This window comes from Ambystoma mexicanum, chromosome 5q, assembly GCF_040938575.1.
Source record: "Ambystoma mexicanum isolate Mex_15411 chromosome 5q, UKY_AmexF1_1, whole genome shotgun sequence".
In the NCBI taxonomy this organism is placed as follows: Eukaryota; Metazoa; Chordata; class Amphibia; order Caudata; family Ambystomatidae; genus Ambystoma; species Ambystoma mexicanum.
The window spans coordinates 848,800,665-848,817,617 of record NC_090933.1 but is presented as its reverse complement, the minus strand read 5'-3'; the positions used below and the strand labels follow the sequence as shown (position 1 = coordinate 848,817,617).

Below are 16,953 nucleotides of genomic sequence, written 5' to 3'. Positions count from 1 at the left end.
AAAACCTCAAAAGAGTCACCAAAGCGTAGAATATCTAGAGGGAATGAATAAATACTCAGAAGAAAATGAAATGTAATTATTCCTGGGGCAGAAGATTGTGTAATCTTGAAGAGAACTAAATACTGCAAGTAATGGAACCATGCAGTGGAAGTGTTTAATTCCTTCAGCACTGGTACCAAACAACTGCTCAGATATTCGAGGCACATTCTATTTTCCAACACTTGCTCACCTAGTTAGCTCAGACATCATAGGCACATTATATTTTCCTATGGCACTCTGCAGTTTTGGTCAGACTTAAGATGTGCATTTAATTTTCTCACGGCGCTTGCTCAATGATCACATACAGACATCATAGGCACACCAGATTTTCTCACATCACTATGTGTTTGGACATCAGGCCACATTCTGCCTTACAGATTGATGCCACACTCCTTTCCCATCAGCTCCATGTCAAAAGGCGCAAGCAGAGAAATGGAGCCAAATTTGAAATGACTGATTTTACTCACCTTCATCTGTAACACACTACGAGCATGAGTATCTGCTCCCAAGCCTTGTTGTAACAAAACAGCCGACATGAGAAGCTTGGGTATGCACAGGGCGTTGGAGTAAAATCCATGATGGCAGATCAGATCAGCCTTTTAAAGACTTGATCCAGCCCAAAAAACTTACGGGTGAATCAATTAGGCATATCCAATCACAGCCCCTCCACATCTGCATGTGAGAACCTCACAGGAAGACCAACCCAGAGGGGAGAGGTCAAAGGGCTCTGTAAACTCACAGCACCACTTGGTCTGTGTGTGTGTTTAGAGTAGGAGCCGCTGCTGGTAGGAGGTTCTATTTTCATTCCAACCTCTAGTGTTGGGATGACCTGGTTGTCTACATAGTAAAACCTTAATGACCGACACCTTTCATTCAGTTCTAGATTCAGTTGACACTAGAACCATCACCGCATTTGGACATAGTTGAGTTTAGCCTCATGCCACAAATCAAGGGATTGTTTTTTGAAGCTGGTATTTCTGTACCATTACTTCGTAGGCCATGCATTTTATCATGACGACACCATGATGTTACAAAGTCATAATCTTACCTTCTCTATGGTTTCTTGCTTATTAAATCTGACCTATTCCATTAGAAATACAAAATAATTGACATCTTGTACTTAAGGTTATAAAATATTATCTGGTTTGTGTTTTTGTATATATTTTATTAAAACACATGCTATGTTAAAAACAGGGATCAGTTGCGGCTGTCCTTGGACCAACCATTGTGGGGGAACAGGCTGATCCCCGAGCTAAGTAAGGTGCAGTGAAGACTGGGCTGGGTGGAGAAAGGGGTGCAGACGTGGGCACGGTGAATGTGGAAGGCATAGATTTGTTTCAGGACATAAGGTCCGTGGTTAGAGTGACTTCAAACATGTTCTACCAATATATGCAACTAAGGCATACCCTTAGTGCCCGAATACGAGAATAACCAATCTCCCCAGGGATTCGCGGCTGTTGAGACCAGTTGCAAAGGATACATTCACTTGAAGATAAGCCAATCTCCACGGTGTATAAATGGATAAACCATTACTGCATCCAAACCACTGGCAAAGCAGTCAGAGATGGTGGGGATTGGGAGCGAGCACTAAGAGCTGCTAATGAGGTGGCTATAGATTCCAGACTGAGGGCCATTCAATATAAGATACTTCATATACTACCCTCCCCAATAGACTTTATAAAATGGGAAGGAGGGAAAGTCATATTTGTACCAAGCACAAGGTAGGGACGTATTTGCACATGATCTGGAATTTTTCTAAGATTGGTATTCCTTGGGGGGAAGTGTTGTAAATGCTAAATCGCTAGCGGAAGAAGATCTGCGTATGGACCCGAAGCTCTGCTTGTTTGGAGTTTGGGGGAATGCCTCTCTCGCAGCCCATGAAAGAAGCCTAACGAGCGTAGCCCTAACATTAGCAAAACAATATATTGCAATGAGGTGAGGAGGGGAAGATGGCCCCTCTCTTCAAATGTGGGAAGATTTGATGCATTGTTGCATGGGCTTGGAGAAATTGGTTTATAAGAACAGATGGTGCCCACAAAAACATGAGAAGGTATGGGGAAAGTGGATGCCCTAAGAACAAGAGGTGTGATGCCCGTACAGGGAATGAGAGCACAAAGGAGGGGATGGGGAAGTATGTGGGACAGTTGCCGGATGTCTTAAAGGGGTTAAGGAGGGATGAATTGGGGTATGAGCAGGGAGAGGGGATGAGGGGTTAAAAGTGAACAGTTGAGTTCTTTAAGGGGGAGTTGTTTCTTAAAAAGCCAAAAAAATAATTACGTGCTATGCTAGGCAGTTGAGATATGCTGCTAGACTTTCGACTGTTATAATGTCATGGCTCCTACAATGGAAACATTACCGCGATGGGTATATCAGGTACCTTGCTAACAGCATGACTTTCGTATCAAGACTTGGCCGCATGACACTAATGAAGTGAACCAGAATGGTTTGACACAAGTTTTATGCAGTCTTTGTACACAGAATGTGATAATCCATTTGCGTTGAGAAGTCAGTCAGGCTATGACCTGGTGAAGTGACTGTACCATACTGTGAGGTGTGATATGTACATTTCAATAAGAAATATTGAGATAAAAAAAACACATGCTATGTGAATACTTCTAGTTCTTGAAAGACAAGTCACAACATACTTTATTGAAACCCTCAGCTCCCTAGTAGGGTCCGGTACTTGGATTATAGAATAGAGGGTTAGATTGAATACACAGCTCTATTTTCTTACGGAAATGCATGTTAAAAAGTAAGATGCATAAAATGATGTCTTTGTTTAGACTTTGACTGTAAAACCCTCTTGTTAGTGTCTTAAAACATGTATATAGAATGTACGGTTAGAAATGACTATTACTTTCTCCTGGTTGTCTCATCTAAGCAGAAAGGTATTCAATATCTTCTATTAGCCTAATCACAGTTCAATGAAAATCTCAATTCTTCTATTTGAAAAACAGTTATATCTTAACTCAAATGTGTAAAATCAAAGCAATAACTTCCCACAGTTTACTGACATTACTTATAGAATGCAAAATAAACAATTGCCCTATAACAATGTACAACAGTTCATCTGTTGGCTCTAAACAGCTAACTGGTATTGAAAAATCGCATTTGTCTGAATGCCACATTTTCACTACAAAAGTAGACTATTTCCCCTTGTAATATTCCCTCAACCTGGCCAGACCAGCGTGACTCACCTTGAGCTCCATTGGAAGCCAAAAATGTAGGATTGAGTTGATCAGTTATGGCTTGCTCCAATTGGCATGGCCACTGTCAAAATACTTCGCCTCTCCTCACTCTTAGCACTTGAGACGAATCTGGACAATTTGTCCCTTCTCCCTAGAGGGGAGCCACCCCCTTTGAGGCCAGGGAGGTGAGCTCGCTACGCAAAACCCCTGCTAGGGTTCTGGGCAAGTGGCACCTTACTGGGAGTGACTTCCCTCTTGGGGACAATGACTACCATTCCAACAAGGAACTCCCAATCCAAACCACCCTTTCTACATATATGGATGCTGGAAAGACTTTGGCATTTGCTGTTACAAGCATAATTAACAAAGAACCTACTTTAACTCTATTGGCTTTAGGTAAGGCTGACCGTCCCCTGAATTCCACAAGCACCGAAAACAGACACAATTCCATTCATTCCAATGACGTGTATAAGGAGAGAATGGACTGTGACTGGAGGAGAGACTCCAATGGAGGGAGGACAACTAACGCTACCCAGAGGGGAGCCTCTGGTGCAACGACGTCCGGTCGGTGGGGGTAGAGCCACGTCAAGCCGCAGAGCCAGCAGTGAAGTGAACAAGGGGAGACCCCCTAGCTGGAGGCTCGACGTAGGGTGTCTTGACCAAGCAGGATTCTCCGGTAAGGGGAGGAGACGACAACTGTCTTCTCTGGTGGCACAACCACTGAAGAGCGGTGGTGGGAGGGTGCCCAGCAACTGACGATGAGACCAGAGACAGGAGAGGAGCCCAGGTCTTTGATCACCACCAGGCAAGCTTCTGCTATGCGGAGGGAGATACCGGCAGGAACATGGATACTAGCCATTTGTGGATGCCAGTGAGGGCTATACCGACCCAGACGCAGGTACAAACAACAGAGGAAGAGTGTTATGAACACTGTATGTAATGGCTGATATAGTGGCCAAAAGCAACGGGGACATAAGAAAAGCTAACTGACTAGAGCATGGCTTTATTCTCAATATTTAACAAACACGGTTGTCTACTCCGCTTGACTCTCTCGCCCCCCTGAATGCAAGACGAGTGTGACCGCACACTTAGCAAAAACCCTTGTTTCTCTGAAAATCCGAGAAATTTGAGGACAATTAAGTGTAAAGCCAAACGTAGATGGAGAAGAACAAATGAGCAGTCTGACCATTGTTTGCTTAAGGAAGCTGTAGCCAGCTTTAAGAAAAGGCATTTTAAATGCCAAAAGATCTCACTTTGACACACGCATTCTATAAGCAAAAAACAGCTGCAGTAAATAGTTTTCTGTGTTACGTGAACTTGAAACACCTATCTCTAATAACAAACTGCCGGATCCCAGTATCGAGTGGTGTATCCCTATTGAAAATAAACTTAATGGTAAAATCAAGTCAATCAGGGACAAATGCAGTGTTGACTCCTCCTCTTACGGGCTGCCATCCTTTCACATTCCAATGGGAGATGCAGATGCTCTCACCGATGGACCACTTCTGTTTAATCTCACAAAAGTAAGTGAGCAAGAGATTGGGAAAGCTTTAAAGATGTTGAAGCCCACCAGTTGCTCTGCAGACTTCCAGCTATTAAAGTTAAGGATGCTCCGCCCTTCTCATACCTGGATTTTGTGAGTTTGTAAATTCTTCTTTTAGGAATAATTCTGCTCCCACTTCAGAAACCTATGTAACCCCACTCTGGAAAAAGCCATTGCTGCATGCAACAGACCTGGTTAACTATAGGCCAATCACTAACACAGCATTCTTGCTTAAGCTGCTTGATCATCTCGCATACAAACAAATGCAAGGTCTTATTGACAGTAATGGCATTCTTGGGTTGCATCAGTCAGGCTACCTGACGTCACATGGAAATGAAACAACTATGATCGATCTTTAGTCAGCTATACTCAAGTTATTAGTTAGAGGCAAGGCAGATCTTTTGATATTTCTTTTTTTTTTTTTGCAAACCATTTTTTGTGGCATGTTTCAACAACATTAGTGTAGCCCCCCCCCCGACCCCCCGTTTATCCCTCCCCCTACCCTCCTCCCCTTAATCCAGGTAAAGTTCCTTTGCGTCGCGGCCGGTTTCGAGTGCGGGCTTGCGGGTTGCAAGTGCATCTTCGTCTCCCTTCCTTGGACTGCACTGTCGGGGTAAGTCCATCACATTTCCCCTTCCCCTGGGCGTTCCACTATTCCCAGGATACCCATGGTCCTGGGACACCATGCTGAGCTGGCTCCTTCCCTTAGATATCTCAGAAGGCAGGACCAGTCAGAGTTGAATCTTTTGTAGTCCCCCTGGACGGAGTAGGTAAGCCACTCCTCAGCTGCAATGTTCCAAATCTTTGCGATCCATTCGTGGTCCAGTGGGGGGTCCCTGGATTTCCATTTGCACGCCAATACTAGGGCTGCCGCCATCATCATTATTACGCATAACTTGCGGGCGGGTTTTGACTTCAGTTGCCCTAGGGTACAGTCTAGACCTATCATTGCGAGGCCCCTGTTCCCCTTAACTTTTACCCCCAATGCCTGTTCAATTGCTTTGTGTATGCCCACCCAAACGTGGTCTAACTTGGGTCATTCCCACCAGATGTGGCTCCATGTTCGCTCCCCACCACATTCCCTCCAGCACCGCTGGGAGGCCCCCGTACATCCTGTGAAGCCTGACCAGGGTCAGGTGCCACTGGAACATTAGTTTTAGCCATATTTTGCGAATCTGGAGGGACCATGTCAATTTAGGAATGAGTTCCCATAGTTTTGCCCACTCCGTTTCTTCTATTGCGCCCCCAGTGGAGTCCTCCCATCTTTTTATGTACCTTCTTGGCGGAGGGTCTTCGCCTAGTTGTATGTGTTTGTACAAGTTTGCCACTACTGGGCTGTCACCTGGTTCCCTGTTGAGGTACTTTTTGAATGGTGTTAGTTGGCGAACCCCTGCTAGTTTCATGGATGGATGGAGTAGCCAATGTCTCAATTGGACGTAGGTGTACCTTTCCTTTTCGCCCAGAGTTAAGTCTGATTTGCATTGCTCGAAGTGTTTAATGTGGCCCCCTTCAAACATATCTCTAACCTTCAGGCAACCCCCCTTTTGCCAGGCCCTGAATGCGTGTGTTTTGTAGCCCGGTGTAAATTGTGGAATGTTGAAGAGCGGTGTGTACGGCGATGGGAACGTGTTGATGTGCGCTCTCTTGACCGCTTCGTCCCAAGCCTACCCCACTACTGTCATGATGGGGCTGCTATACATTTGCGGGGTTCCGTCCATCTTAGGGAGCAGAGGGAAGCCTAAAAATGAGCGGAGTGTCATCCGACATAGCACTGAAAGTTGGAGCAGAGAGCGGCAATGCAGTGGGCAAGGGGTGCCAGGTATTGGTTGAAAAGCCAGGGAGAGAGGTTAGACCCCTGGGGAACACCACAGGTAGAGAGTGAGATGGAGGAAAGGAAGGACCCAAGTTGGCCCGGGGAGGGTCGATCAGAGATGAAAGAGGTCAGCCAGGCCAGGGCCTGATCAGTGATACCCAGGTTATCCACGAGACGGTTGAGCAGGATGGCATGGTTGACCGTGTCAAAGGCAGAAGAGAGATCAAGTAGGATGAGGAAAGAAGGGATGTTAGTTCGAGGTTGCAGAGCAGGTCTTCAAGGATGTACAGGAGAGCAGTTTCCGTGCTTCTGGCAGCTCTGAAGCCAGACCGATGGTCCTGGAGACAACCAACAGAATCGGTGTGGAGATTAAGCTGGGAGATGGCCAGCTTTTCTAGGAGTTTGCCCAGGAAAGGAGTGATGGATTTTGGGTGATAGTTAGCCGGGCAGTAGGGGTCAGCTGCAGGTTTCTTAAGAAGAGGGTGCACAAGAGAGTGTTTCAGAGGGGAGGGGAAGGCTCGAGAGGTGAAGGAGAGGTTGCAGAAGTCAGCCAGAGCAGGAGCAAGGGAGTCAATGTGGACCTTGATGGTTTTGGATGAACAGGGAAGAACCTGTTTTGATGAGACTTTCATAGATCAGACTTGTCTGGAAATCTCATCAGGGGAGGAAAGAAAGAGAAAGAGGGAGGGGGTGGCTGCAGGAGGGCCAGAGGTAGAGGAAAGTGAAGGGGGAAGAGGAGGAGAGGACAAGAAAGTGAACAGGATATCCTGGGTTTTTAGATGAAATAAGAGGCAAGTGCCGTGCAAAAGGCCTGGGATGCAATAGGAGAAGTAGAGACTGCAGCAGGGTTGGCCAGCGAGTTTGTCTGAGTTGTTAGATGCCGCAGAGACGCGGGCTTGGATGTGGGCTCTCTTCATAGTTCGGACAAGGAGCCGGTATTGCCTCAACTGATTCACTCTTCATGGGTCGAATGACCGAGAAGGTAGGTGGCAGTGTTGGAGTTGGCTTGGCCTGAGGGGTAGAGAGGGAGAGATGGGAGGAAAGGTGGGAGTGATCGCTCCAGGAGAGAGGAGTGGTCCGAGGGATGGAGAGGGGGAGGTCAGAGGAGATCAAAACATCAAGCATGTGCCATGCAGAGTGAGTCGGGCCAGAGGGGACAATAGAAAGAGAGAATTGCATAGGTCGCGAAAGAGTCCAGAGGAGGAACAGGGGGCATCCAGATGGATGTTGAGGCCCCCAAGAAGGAGTTGAGTGGTTGAGGCCAGGAGGGAGAAGGAGAGGTCCGCCCACTCAGAGAAGAAGGAGGTGATCTGACCAGGTGTCTGACAGATAGTAGCCGCGGTAAGAGAGTGGCCAGGAGAGAGAGAAAGCCTGCAGACAAGGCATTCCAAAGAGGAGTAGGTCTGCAGAGGAATGACAGAGGCAGGAATCCACTCTGGGAAGATCAGGGTGGCACCCCCTCCAGACCGGGTGGATCTGGGTGCAGAGAGGATCTTGTAGCCATCAGGGAGGAGAGCGTCAAAGCTCGTGACAGAGCTGGCCATGAACAATGTCTCGGTAAGACCGAGGACATCGAGGTCAAGTTTTTCCAGGAGGCGGCAGATGTCAGAGGAGTGTTTGACGGCTGAGCGAGAATTGAGAGTGGCAATATTGAGAAGGTTGCCATCCTTGTAGGACTTCCAGGGAGGGGTACAGGCCATAGGTATGCCCTGCGAAGGTGTAGATGGAGCCCAAGGGTGGGGCAGGAGAGGAAGGAGGGAAGAGCAAGGAGGAGGCAGAGGGGGGGAAGCAAGGAGGCAGAGGAAGGGAGAGAAGGAACAGCGTGAGAAGAAAGGAAATTCATGAGGCGTGGGAAGCGTCTATCAAAGAGGAGAACGTTGGCCTGAGGACCTTGGACCAAGACGGTACCATTCAGGTAGACATTAATGATGACCTTAGAGGAGTGGAAGGGGGCCAGAGGGCCTACCAGCGGGTGCCAGCATTAATGGGAGAAGAGGAGAAAGGAGAGAGCACAGAGACCATATGAAGAGTCCATAGATCTGGCGAGGGAATGACAAAGAGGATGTCGGTGAGGGTCTGTCTGGAGGAAGCACTGGTACAGGTGTCAGCGATGGGGAGACCAGGGTTAGAGACCAAGATATGCTTTTTGAGCTTATTCCTGCCAGACTTAGTGAGAAGGGAAGGATAGAGGATGGAGAAATAGTTAGAGAAGATAGGAGAAACAGAGAGTGCCATGGGTGAAGTAGCGAAAAGGGGGCGTGGGGTGAGGATAGGAACAGCGGGGCAGAGAAGCACAATGCAGTCTCTGGGCCAAATAAGTTGCCGCAAGGGCAGAGTAGAATTCAAATTGGTGGCAGAAGCTGAAAACAAAGTGCAATCAAAGGCTGTAAGAGTGGGAGACCCGGTGGGATGGAGAGAGGAAGGGAAAGTCAGAGGGGCAGGAGTGTGTCCAGTTGGAGGGGACTAGCCCATTGTTATGGAGGTGAGAAAGTCATGGTAGTTCAGGCTCCACTGAAGATTGTGGGAGCAACATCATCAATGCTCTGGTGAGGGGGGAAGCAGGAAATCCCCAAACAGCGTACCGGCAGCGGACAGGGAGCAGACAGGGACTTACATTGTGGGCCTTGTGTGGCTGGGCCGGCTCCCGCCTCCCGCTCCCGGTGACCCTGATTGGCTATAAGGTGGTGAAGGCAGCCAATCGCAAGGGCCCAGGCTACAACAGAAACATGGCTGCAGTGCAAAATACCAGGGTGGCCATCTTGGAGCGTGGCCTCAAGCACAGGCCAAATGCAGGATTAAGGTGGGTCACAACATTTGATGGCCTTTTCAGTCACACAATGTATTAGGTGACTAAAGGCTGTATGCAAACTTCAAATCCAGATAAAAAACGATTTTAAAAGGACATCACCCTGACAAAAATGTGCTTTTTAAAAAGTCATAATTGCACCAGATGGTAGGTATTTAGTGCCCAGAAAAGATGTCAGCACCCAAATGGGCTTACCTTGGGGATTTATTGCTCCGGAGGGTTGCAGAGGTGAGGGATGAGAGAAAGCAGGAGGGAGCTGGATCAGCTGTTTGAATCATGGCAAAGGAGGCTGGGGAGGAGGTTCTAAAGTCTTGGGGCGTAGAGAGAGAAAACCTGTCTTCCGGTTGTTACCTTCCTGCATGAGCAAGTTCATGAGTTCAAGTCTGCATATGTCCTTACTTCTGGTGCATCGTAGGAATCCGGAGATGCTGAATTTCTAAGTGAGGTAACTTAGGGACTTTAGGGTGACAGCCCTAGAGCCTTTAGGGTGACAAATCCAGCAGGATTTGAAGATGATACAGGCTTGCAGCAGGAGCCTGTATAGTATGAGGAGGGTCAGGGTGATGCAGTCAAAGTTGCAGAGTCCGTGATGAATCGTGCTGATGCACGTAGGACACATCTCAGAGGTACCAGAACACTGGAACCCCTTCCAAAAGGGCACTGCCATCATCCAGGTGGGAGAGGACAAAGGCTTGTACAGCAGATCTGTGGTAAAACAAGCCCTTCATCTGGGAAGCATCTTCCTTGCTATGTGCTGTTTGAAAGAGAGGTGTCTGTCGATGTCGAACGCAAGGGACTTGGCACGGGTGGCTAGTTGGGGTGTGATGCCCTTGAGTGCAGAGAGCCAGGGCCGGATGTTGGGGTGTGCCCTGTTGTTGGTCAGGAGGAATTCAATCTTGAGGGGTTGAGCTTCAGGTAAGTACTGGACATCCATGACTGGATCAATGTGAGAAAGGCCTTGAGTCTGCGATGGAGGATATGTTGAGGAAGAGCTATGTGTCATCTGCGTATTGGTGCATGTGGTGGTTGTGTGGAGTGAGGAGAGTTGAAAGTGGTTCCATGTAAAGGTAGAAGATCACGGGGAAGAGGATGGATCCTTGCTGGACTCCACAGTTGACGGTAGAGTTGGTGATCTGGAGGAATCCATTTGTATGAACTGGTGGTGATCAGCAAGGTAGAATTTGAACCAGCTGAGGGCGATCTCGCTCATCCAGATGTGGCGATGTAGATTGTCAGTGAGCGTCTAGTGGTCTACTGTGTCGAATGCTGCTAAAAGGTCAAGAGGAACCAGGAGGCAAGAATGACCATCAAAGAGGATTTTAAGGGCGTTGATCACCTTGATGCTATAGCCTTATTGTAAAAACCTTACCAATTCACCTACATGTACATGTTGTTTATTAACCCCTTAAGTGCCAAGGACGAGGTATCTCGTCCTTGGGATTACCTCCCTGTTGCCAAGGATGAGATACCTCGTCCTTGGCACTTAAGGGGTTAAACAAAAACAAGAAAAATAAAGCCAAATGCTCATCAACTTAAATACACTTTTGTAAAAAAAACATTTAACGATAAGTGAAACCATTTATTATTCCATATAACCCAGCCTAACAAACATAAAAAACACAGTATACAAAGTAAACGAACTAGAAATCTGTTAAGATAATTTTCCAAGCACTATCACAAATAAAATTTCAATTAAACTGACCAAATATACCCATTTACTGAACAGAAAATGGATAGGCACCCTTTCTGTGCACCATCACAAATGATTTACCCACAATACCAATATTCGTTCACCATATGCATTTTATTTTCAATAAACACTGACATAGAATAAGACGCTAAATGGTCACATTCTAAAAACTATCAATGCATTTTTCCCCATTAGATTAGTGAAAAGGAAGCTAATTAAGATACACATCGATGAAAATAAAAACAATAAAATGCCTTTACTCTATAGGACACCACCTGTGGATATTTACAGCCTTGCAGAAAGCATTGCCATGCAGATGTATTACTTCTCAAAGCTGTTAAATAACCAGCAAAAACCTGCCCTACTTCTGCAGCCCATAGATAAGAGAACAAAACACATTACACAAACCTGTCTGTCTTTAGTAACTTGCACTTGCATAATCTGAATGGCAGCACCAACAGGCCCGCTGACAGATGGCCCCCTGTTCTGTTTGGACATGGACTGCCAATGCCTGCACGGCATAAGTGAGGAGAGGGTGGGCACATGCTATAGCACTTGTTCCATAACTATAAAATAGTACCGGTGGTATAATAGGTAAAACTAAATCAGGAGGCAGGATTATGTTGTGCAAAACAAAACCCCTTTTAGCTTCTTTAAATCTTGCAAATGGAGCAAAACATACGTATTTCAAGCATTGGCCAGGGGCTCCTCCAAGAACACAATCATGGAAATAAGAGCTGGATGCAAGAGCAAATGCATGTGCCATGACCTATGTTTCAAATCATATAATATAGTGAAGACAATCAATTGCATTTTTCCCCACTGACAGTTCTGTGTGAATTACTCAAATTATACTTACAACCAATGGAAGATGGGCGGCGCAACGGTCTTGCTGGCTGCAGGGATTTGCGAATCATTTTCTTGTTTTCCATTGTCTTATTCATAACTGAGATTCCATAGTTTGAAATAAAAATATACAGGTAAGTGTGACTGTTGTTTCTAGCACACAAAGCAAATAGCACAGAATGAATGTTATATTCTGACAGGCACGCTGCTATTTCCCAATATTAAATCTATGCATAAACTTTGCTCAATAGAATTATAGCGTTATTTTCACAACACTTCATGAGACCATAATTAGCAACTTGCTTTAATAGTATCTACAAACACAGTAGGATATCTATTTTGAAGAAACATGTGCATCCAAACTAACAAAGTACACAAACTAACAATTTTAACTAAAATATTATAAAATGACATTATCCATTTTCCTGATAAGCACTGACACAATAACGAATGCCAAAAGCTCGAGTTACAAAAATGCGAAGCCGACATGTTCGCATTTTGTAACTCGAGCTTTTGAGATTTTCTCCTTTTGTCCCCGGCTCTACATGTAATGAATACACAGCCAAAAATGCCTAACTAGGGTAGCGGGGGACACCCCCGCAATCCCCGCTCACCAAGTTGGCCATTTTTGGCTTCGACATTTTATGCAATGCCGAACAAACGCGCAGTCGGTCTTTTCTGCGGGGTATTTTGTTGCAATACCATGCAATTATGATGTACAAGGATCTTTTCTTAGCGCACTAGGTTTATGTTGCAACATAGCCACTCAAAACGCCAATACAAGTCACATTTGGTAAGTTATGTTTTGGGCGCATGTTACTGTGCTCAGCAGAGTGATGTTTACACTATGGATGACCTTTCATCCACATAGGTATGATTGTTTATATTTTGGAGCCTAGATGCAAGAGCAGCACTTCCTGGGCAAGACTCCACCATGCGAATAGCAGACACATATGGTATAACTATTCTTATTCATCCGGGTAGACATTTATCCAGTGGAACGGGCTCACAAAATAAATTAGATCCGTAATACGATTGTTGTTAGCCACATTTTTGATTGGGTACATTTTATTTCTGTATTTTTGTCGAATCCGAACAATTACATACACATGTACGTGTGTATGTAGGAGATGGGGGAACGCACTAGGTGGGCCACGTGGGGGAAACTCATTATAGCAAAAAAAAACTGGTTGAATTTATTTCGACACAAAGAGCACAAATAAAGTGTATACGATCAAAAACATGGCGACCAACAAACGTAGAACCTTATACAGGTATTAATTTGCAGCGCTTTTGGGGGCGCTGACACTGCCATGGTGTCTGAGTTAATGGGAGTCACGCTGCCCCCTGTGCATGCCGGTCTTCGCTCACCCATCAGAAATGACATTGCAAAGCAGAAAACTGGCATGGCTATTTTTATGCTATATAAGGGCATGACCTGATGGTTCTACGGGACTCCCATTAACTCGCACACCATGGCACGGTCAACGCCCCCAAAAGCTGTGCAAATTAATACATGTATAAATCAGATCCTATTCTAGGATAGTCTTGGCCTGGCTCCAGCAGTATTACAATAAGAAAATGGGCAATAGGGCCAGTGGAGCACCTTTACATAGTGCAGGCTCACATACAAATATGCTATGCTCCAACTTGTCGAGGTAGTAGAGGTGTCCAATGGTAGGGAGTTCCCATCACATGTCGCCTCTGACACTTCTTCTCTGATAAACTGAGCCATATAGAATGATCAGAAGCCTGTGCTTAGATACAGCCTGGATTACCACCTGTTGTTGTAATGCCAGGTTCAATCCACCACTCTATAATGCAATATTGGGACCAAACATTTACTCTCCAACGATCTTAAAGGCCTATATAGAAAGAGTGGCCTTAAATATGGGTCATGTGTAGATGGAACAAAGGCTACTCACTAGGACGAATACAACAGATGCCACAATGAGAATAATTAGGTTAATTACCTTTAAAGTTTGCAAGCATTGATATTTTTCATAGATTCACAAGCTTTAACATCAGCAAGCCAAATCACCTGATAAAACATGCATTGGCAATGCCTCTTTATAGGTTACACATTTTTTTTAATTAAGGATTGATTGAAGACTGGATTATGAGGTTACTAAAGCGTGTGTGGATGTGTGAGGAAATGCCATCTGGCAAGGATGTGAAAGCCCTGGATTTTCATTAATTTATACAAATGATGCTGGCAATCCCATCTCTGAAAGGGTAATCTGCTGATCAGACTACCCTTTCATAAACTGCACAACAAACATATCTGTGTTCTGCTGCAGCGGTTTCCTGATTTGCCCATGATGGTGGCTGGATAAACTTTAAGATAAAGCTATGCCTGAGTTGAGGCATGGTGCTTGGCACTACTTATAATCATGTGGCCACATTTAATTTGATATCACACATGTGTCAGCTCCCGTGAGCCAGCTCAGCTGGAAAAGGTGTGTGTATTCTGGCCAGACAGACAGAGCCTGCCAAATGACTGGACAGGAACATGAATGGCCATGCCTCTTCTTTGATCACTTTGTGAGGGCAGGTTACACCCTCTGCCAGAGACAGCTGCACAACAGGCTGCTGTCCTGGTCCCAGGCATCAAAGGCGCACACTCATTCTAAGAGAGTTGCCTCACACCAGAGTGCTGCATTTCTTAAGGCGTTTGATCATAGTGAGAAGGGAACAGGGAGGGATTAGAGTAGACATGAGGGCCGTGTACAGTGGTGGAAGACTTCCACCATCTTATTTCTCTCTGCCTCTCCTTCTCCTTCCTATCCCCTCCACTTCCCACTCAATTCAAGAACAGGGATTGGGCCACTTAGGCGGGCTAGCTTTAGTCCAATCACCGGCAGAATTTTACCTTTGACCACTTCTTTGACTCACCCTGGATCCACACATGAGAAGGATGGACTGGGCCTCTTTTAGGTGAGCTGCATTTTCTAAAGCCCTCAACCTCAACCACTGACGTGAAGAAGGAGCAGTCTAAGGCAGAGGAGACTTTGTCCCCTACCCATTCCCCAGTGCACATTGCAGGTGATATTTGCTGTGGACCAGGACCTACCACTCTGCACCAGAATCTCTGAAAGCTGGGAGAGCACACCTGAATGGAAGCACACATCGCTAGAGCCCCTGGAGTGGATCTCACAGCGCCTGCAAGGCCAGATCAGCTAAGGCTCCCTCTTCTGCAGCACCAAACTAGTGAAACCACATTCACCACTCATTGAACAAGAGGGATCCCACCGATGCTGGGTGCTGCCTTTGGCACTCCTCCGACCATCACAACAGCACTGCCTGCACCTTGTACAAGTTCGATGCTGCATTGTGCTCATGCTGAGTCCGTCACCTGCTAGGTTTGAATCAACCATTCAATGCCAGGACTCGACTAGAACCGCTGAAAAGTCACTTGCCAATTCAAACCAGATGTTACGCCATGACTTGTCTTCGAATTGCTGCTTCGTCAAAACACACAGCGGAGCAACTGGATCACCGGCCCGAATTACTACAGTCAGCTGACTCGAACCACTGGAGTGTCACTCATCGAACCTTCCAGGCGGATACAATTAAAATCGACCCAGTTCGACTTCAAACAGATCCTGGTGAGCATCCAGACCTGCTTCACTGAACAACGCTGCACCTGAACCATGATCCAACATACCCGTACTGAGCTTGATCCGCTCGCAGCATTGCTCAAGACCGAGTTCGACACTGTTAAACCGCCAATGAACCGGAACAAGGTACTATTGACCAATAACTGCGAGCCTGGTCCATTATGGGCCTTACAGACCGGTTAGGTCACTTGTGCACCTTTTTCACCAAGATATATCCTTTTGTGTGATTTACAATTTACCTACCACCCCTGTATTCATGCTTGGATTGCTGCATTCTTCGACCTGTTGCATTTCCTGTTCTTTTCAGAGAGGTGGGTTTTTCATAGAACTTTGATTGGACATTCCCTTTATTTTGGACTGTGCCGTTTGTGCCACTACTGGATCAGATTCACACACCTCTTAAAAGCATAGCCTTCCCTCTGCCACATCACCACAAAAGGCAAAGGTTGTATATCTCTTCACTCTGCGTGTCTTACTTTTATGATTGTGTTGGCTTTTGGTTTGTTGAATTGTGAGGCCTGAGTGGGCATTTTAGCCTACACTCATCCTTGTACTCTTGCAGAGCAGAATACAATTCATCACATTGGTGGCAGCGGTTGGGATTTCAGAGAGACTGTGCCTATAGCGCAGTCAGCCAAAATAAAACTGTACAGTTTATGTTAGTTTTCACTGCCAAGGTACTTTTACAAACTTGGAACTTGACATGAGCATTGTGCACATCTTGAAAGCAAGTCTCTTGCATATACTCACTCAATAGAGGGGACTTCCCTCATGGCAATCAGGTTAACAAGCGGAACTGTTAAAATTCTTGCAAGATTTTCAGGAATCTAGGGAGGTGGAGGTTTCACAGGCAGCCAGCAGAGAGCTAGATCTCCAGCCTCATCACCCTTGCACCTGGAGGAGGGGGTGGAAACAGCTGGGGAGAGTCACAGCGACAGCGATTCCCAGCATTCCCCTCAGAGGGCAGGCACTGTGGTATCCCAAGGGTCACAGGCCTCCTGTAAGTCACATTTATCCATTAGATACCACACTTCATCCAGGTCCCGAATCTCCGTTAGGCCCTGGGGGAGTCTCGCTGGGGATGACTCCTGATGGGCTCTACCTCCTGGATGAAAGGAAGGTAGCCTTGGCTGAAAGGAAATGGTGGCAAGAGTCTGCCTTAGCAGAGTGGAAACAGCACGCTGCTGAAGCCCTAGATGAAAAGAAGCAGATGGACTATATGATGCTGCACAAGATGGAGCTTGGGGCTCAGTGGGAGACCATTAAAGCTTCTAGTGGGGAGGGAAGTGTCTCCAGCCATGGCTCCCAAGGAAAGCCGATGTGCCTCCTCACCAAGGACTTAGTCCAAACTTACGAGGAGACGAAGGATATTTTCTACTGGTTCGAAAAGCTGGAGTTAGCTTTCCAC

The 16,953-nt window shown here is 46.3% G+C and overlaps 1 protein-coding gene across 3 annotated transcripts in view; it reads right to left on the bottom strand.

The window, feature by feature from the left end:
- The window catches only part of C5QH8orf88 (chromosome 5q C8orf88 homolog), a 1,871,959-nt gene that overhangs the window by 1,097,871 nt on the left and 757,135 nt on the right, over positions 1 to 16,953 (bottom strand). For all 3 annotated transcript variants that reach the window (XM_069622341.1, XM_069622340.1, XM_069622339.1), the window contains exon 2: positions 11,939 to 12,025. In XM_069622341.1, the coding sequence (XP_069478442.1) occupies positions 11,939 to 12,023 (85 nt within the window). In that variant the 5' untranslated portion in view covers positions 12,024 to 12,025. The remainder of the gene's footprint in view (positions 1 to 11,938; positions 12,026 to 16,953) is intronic.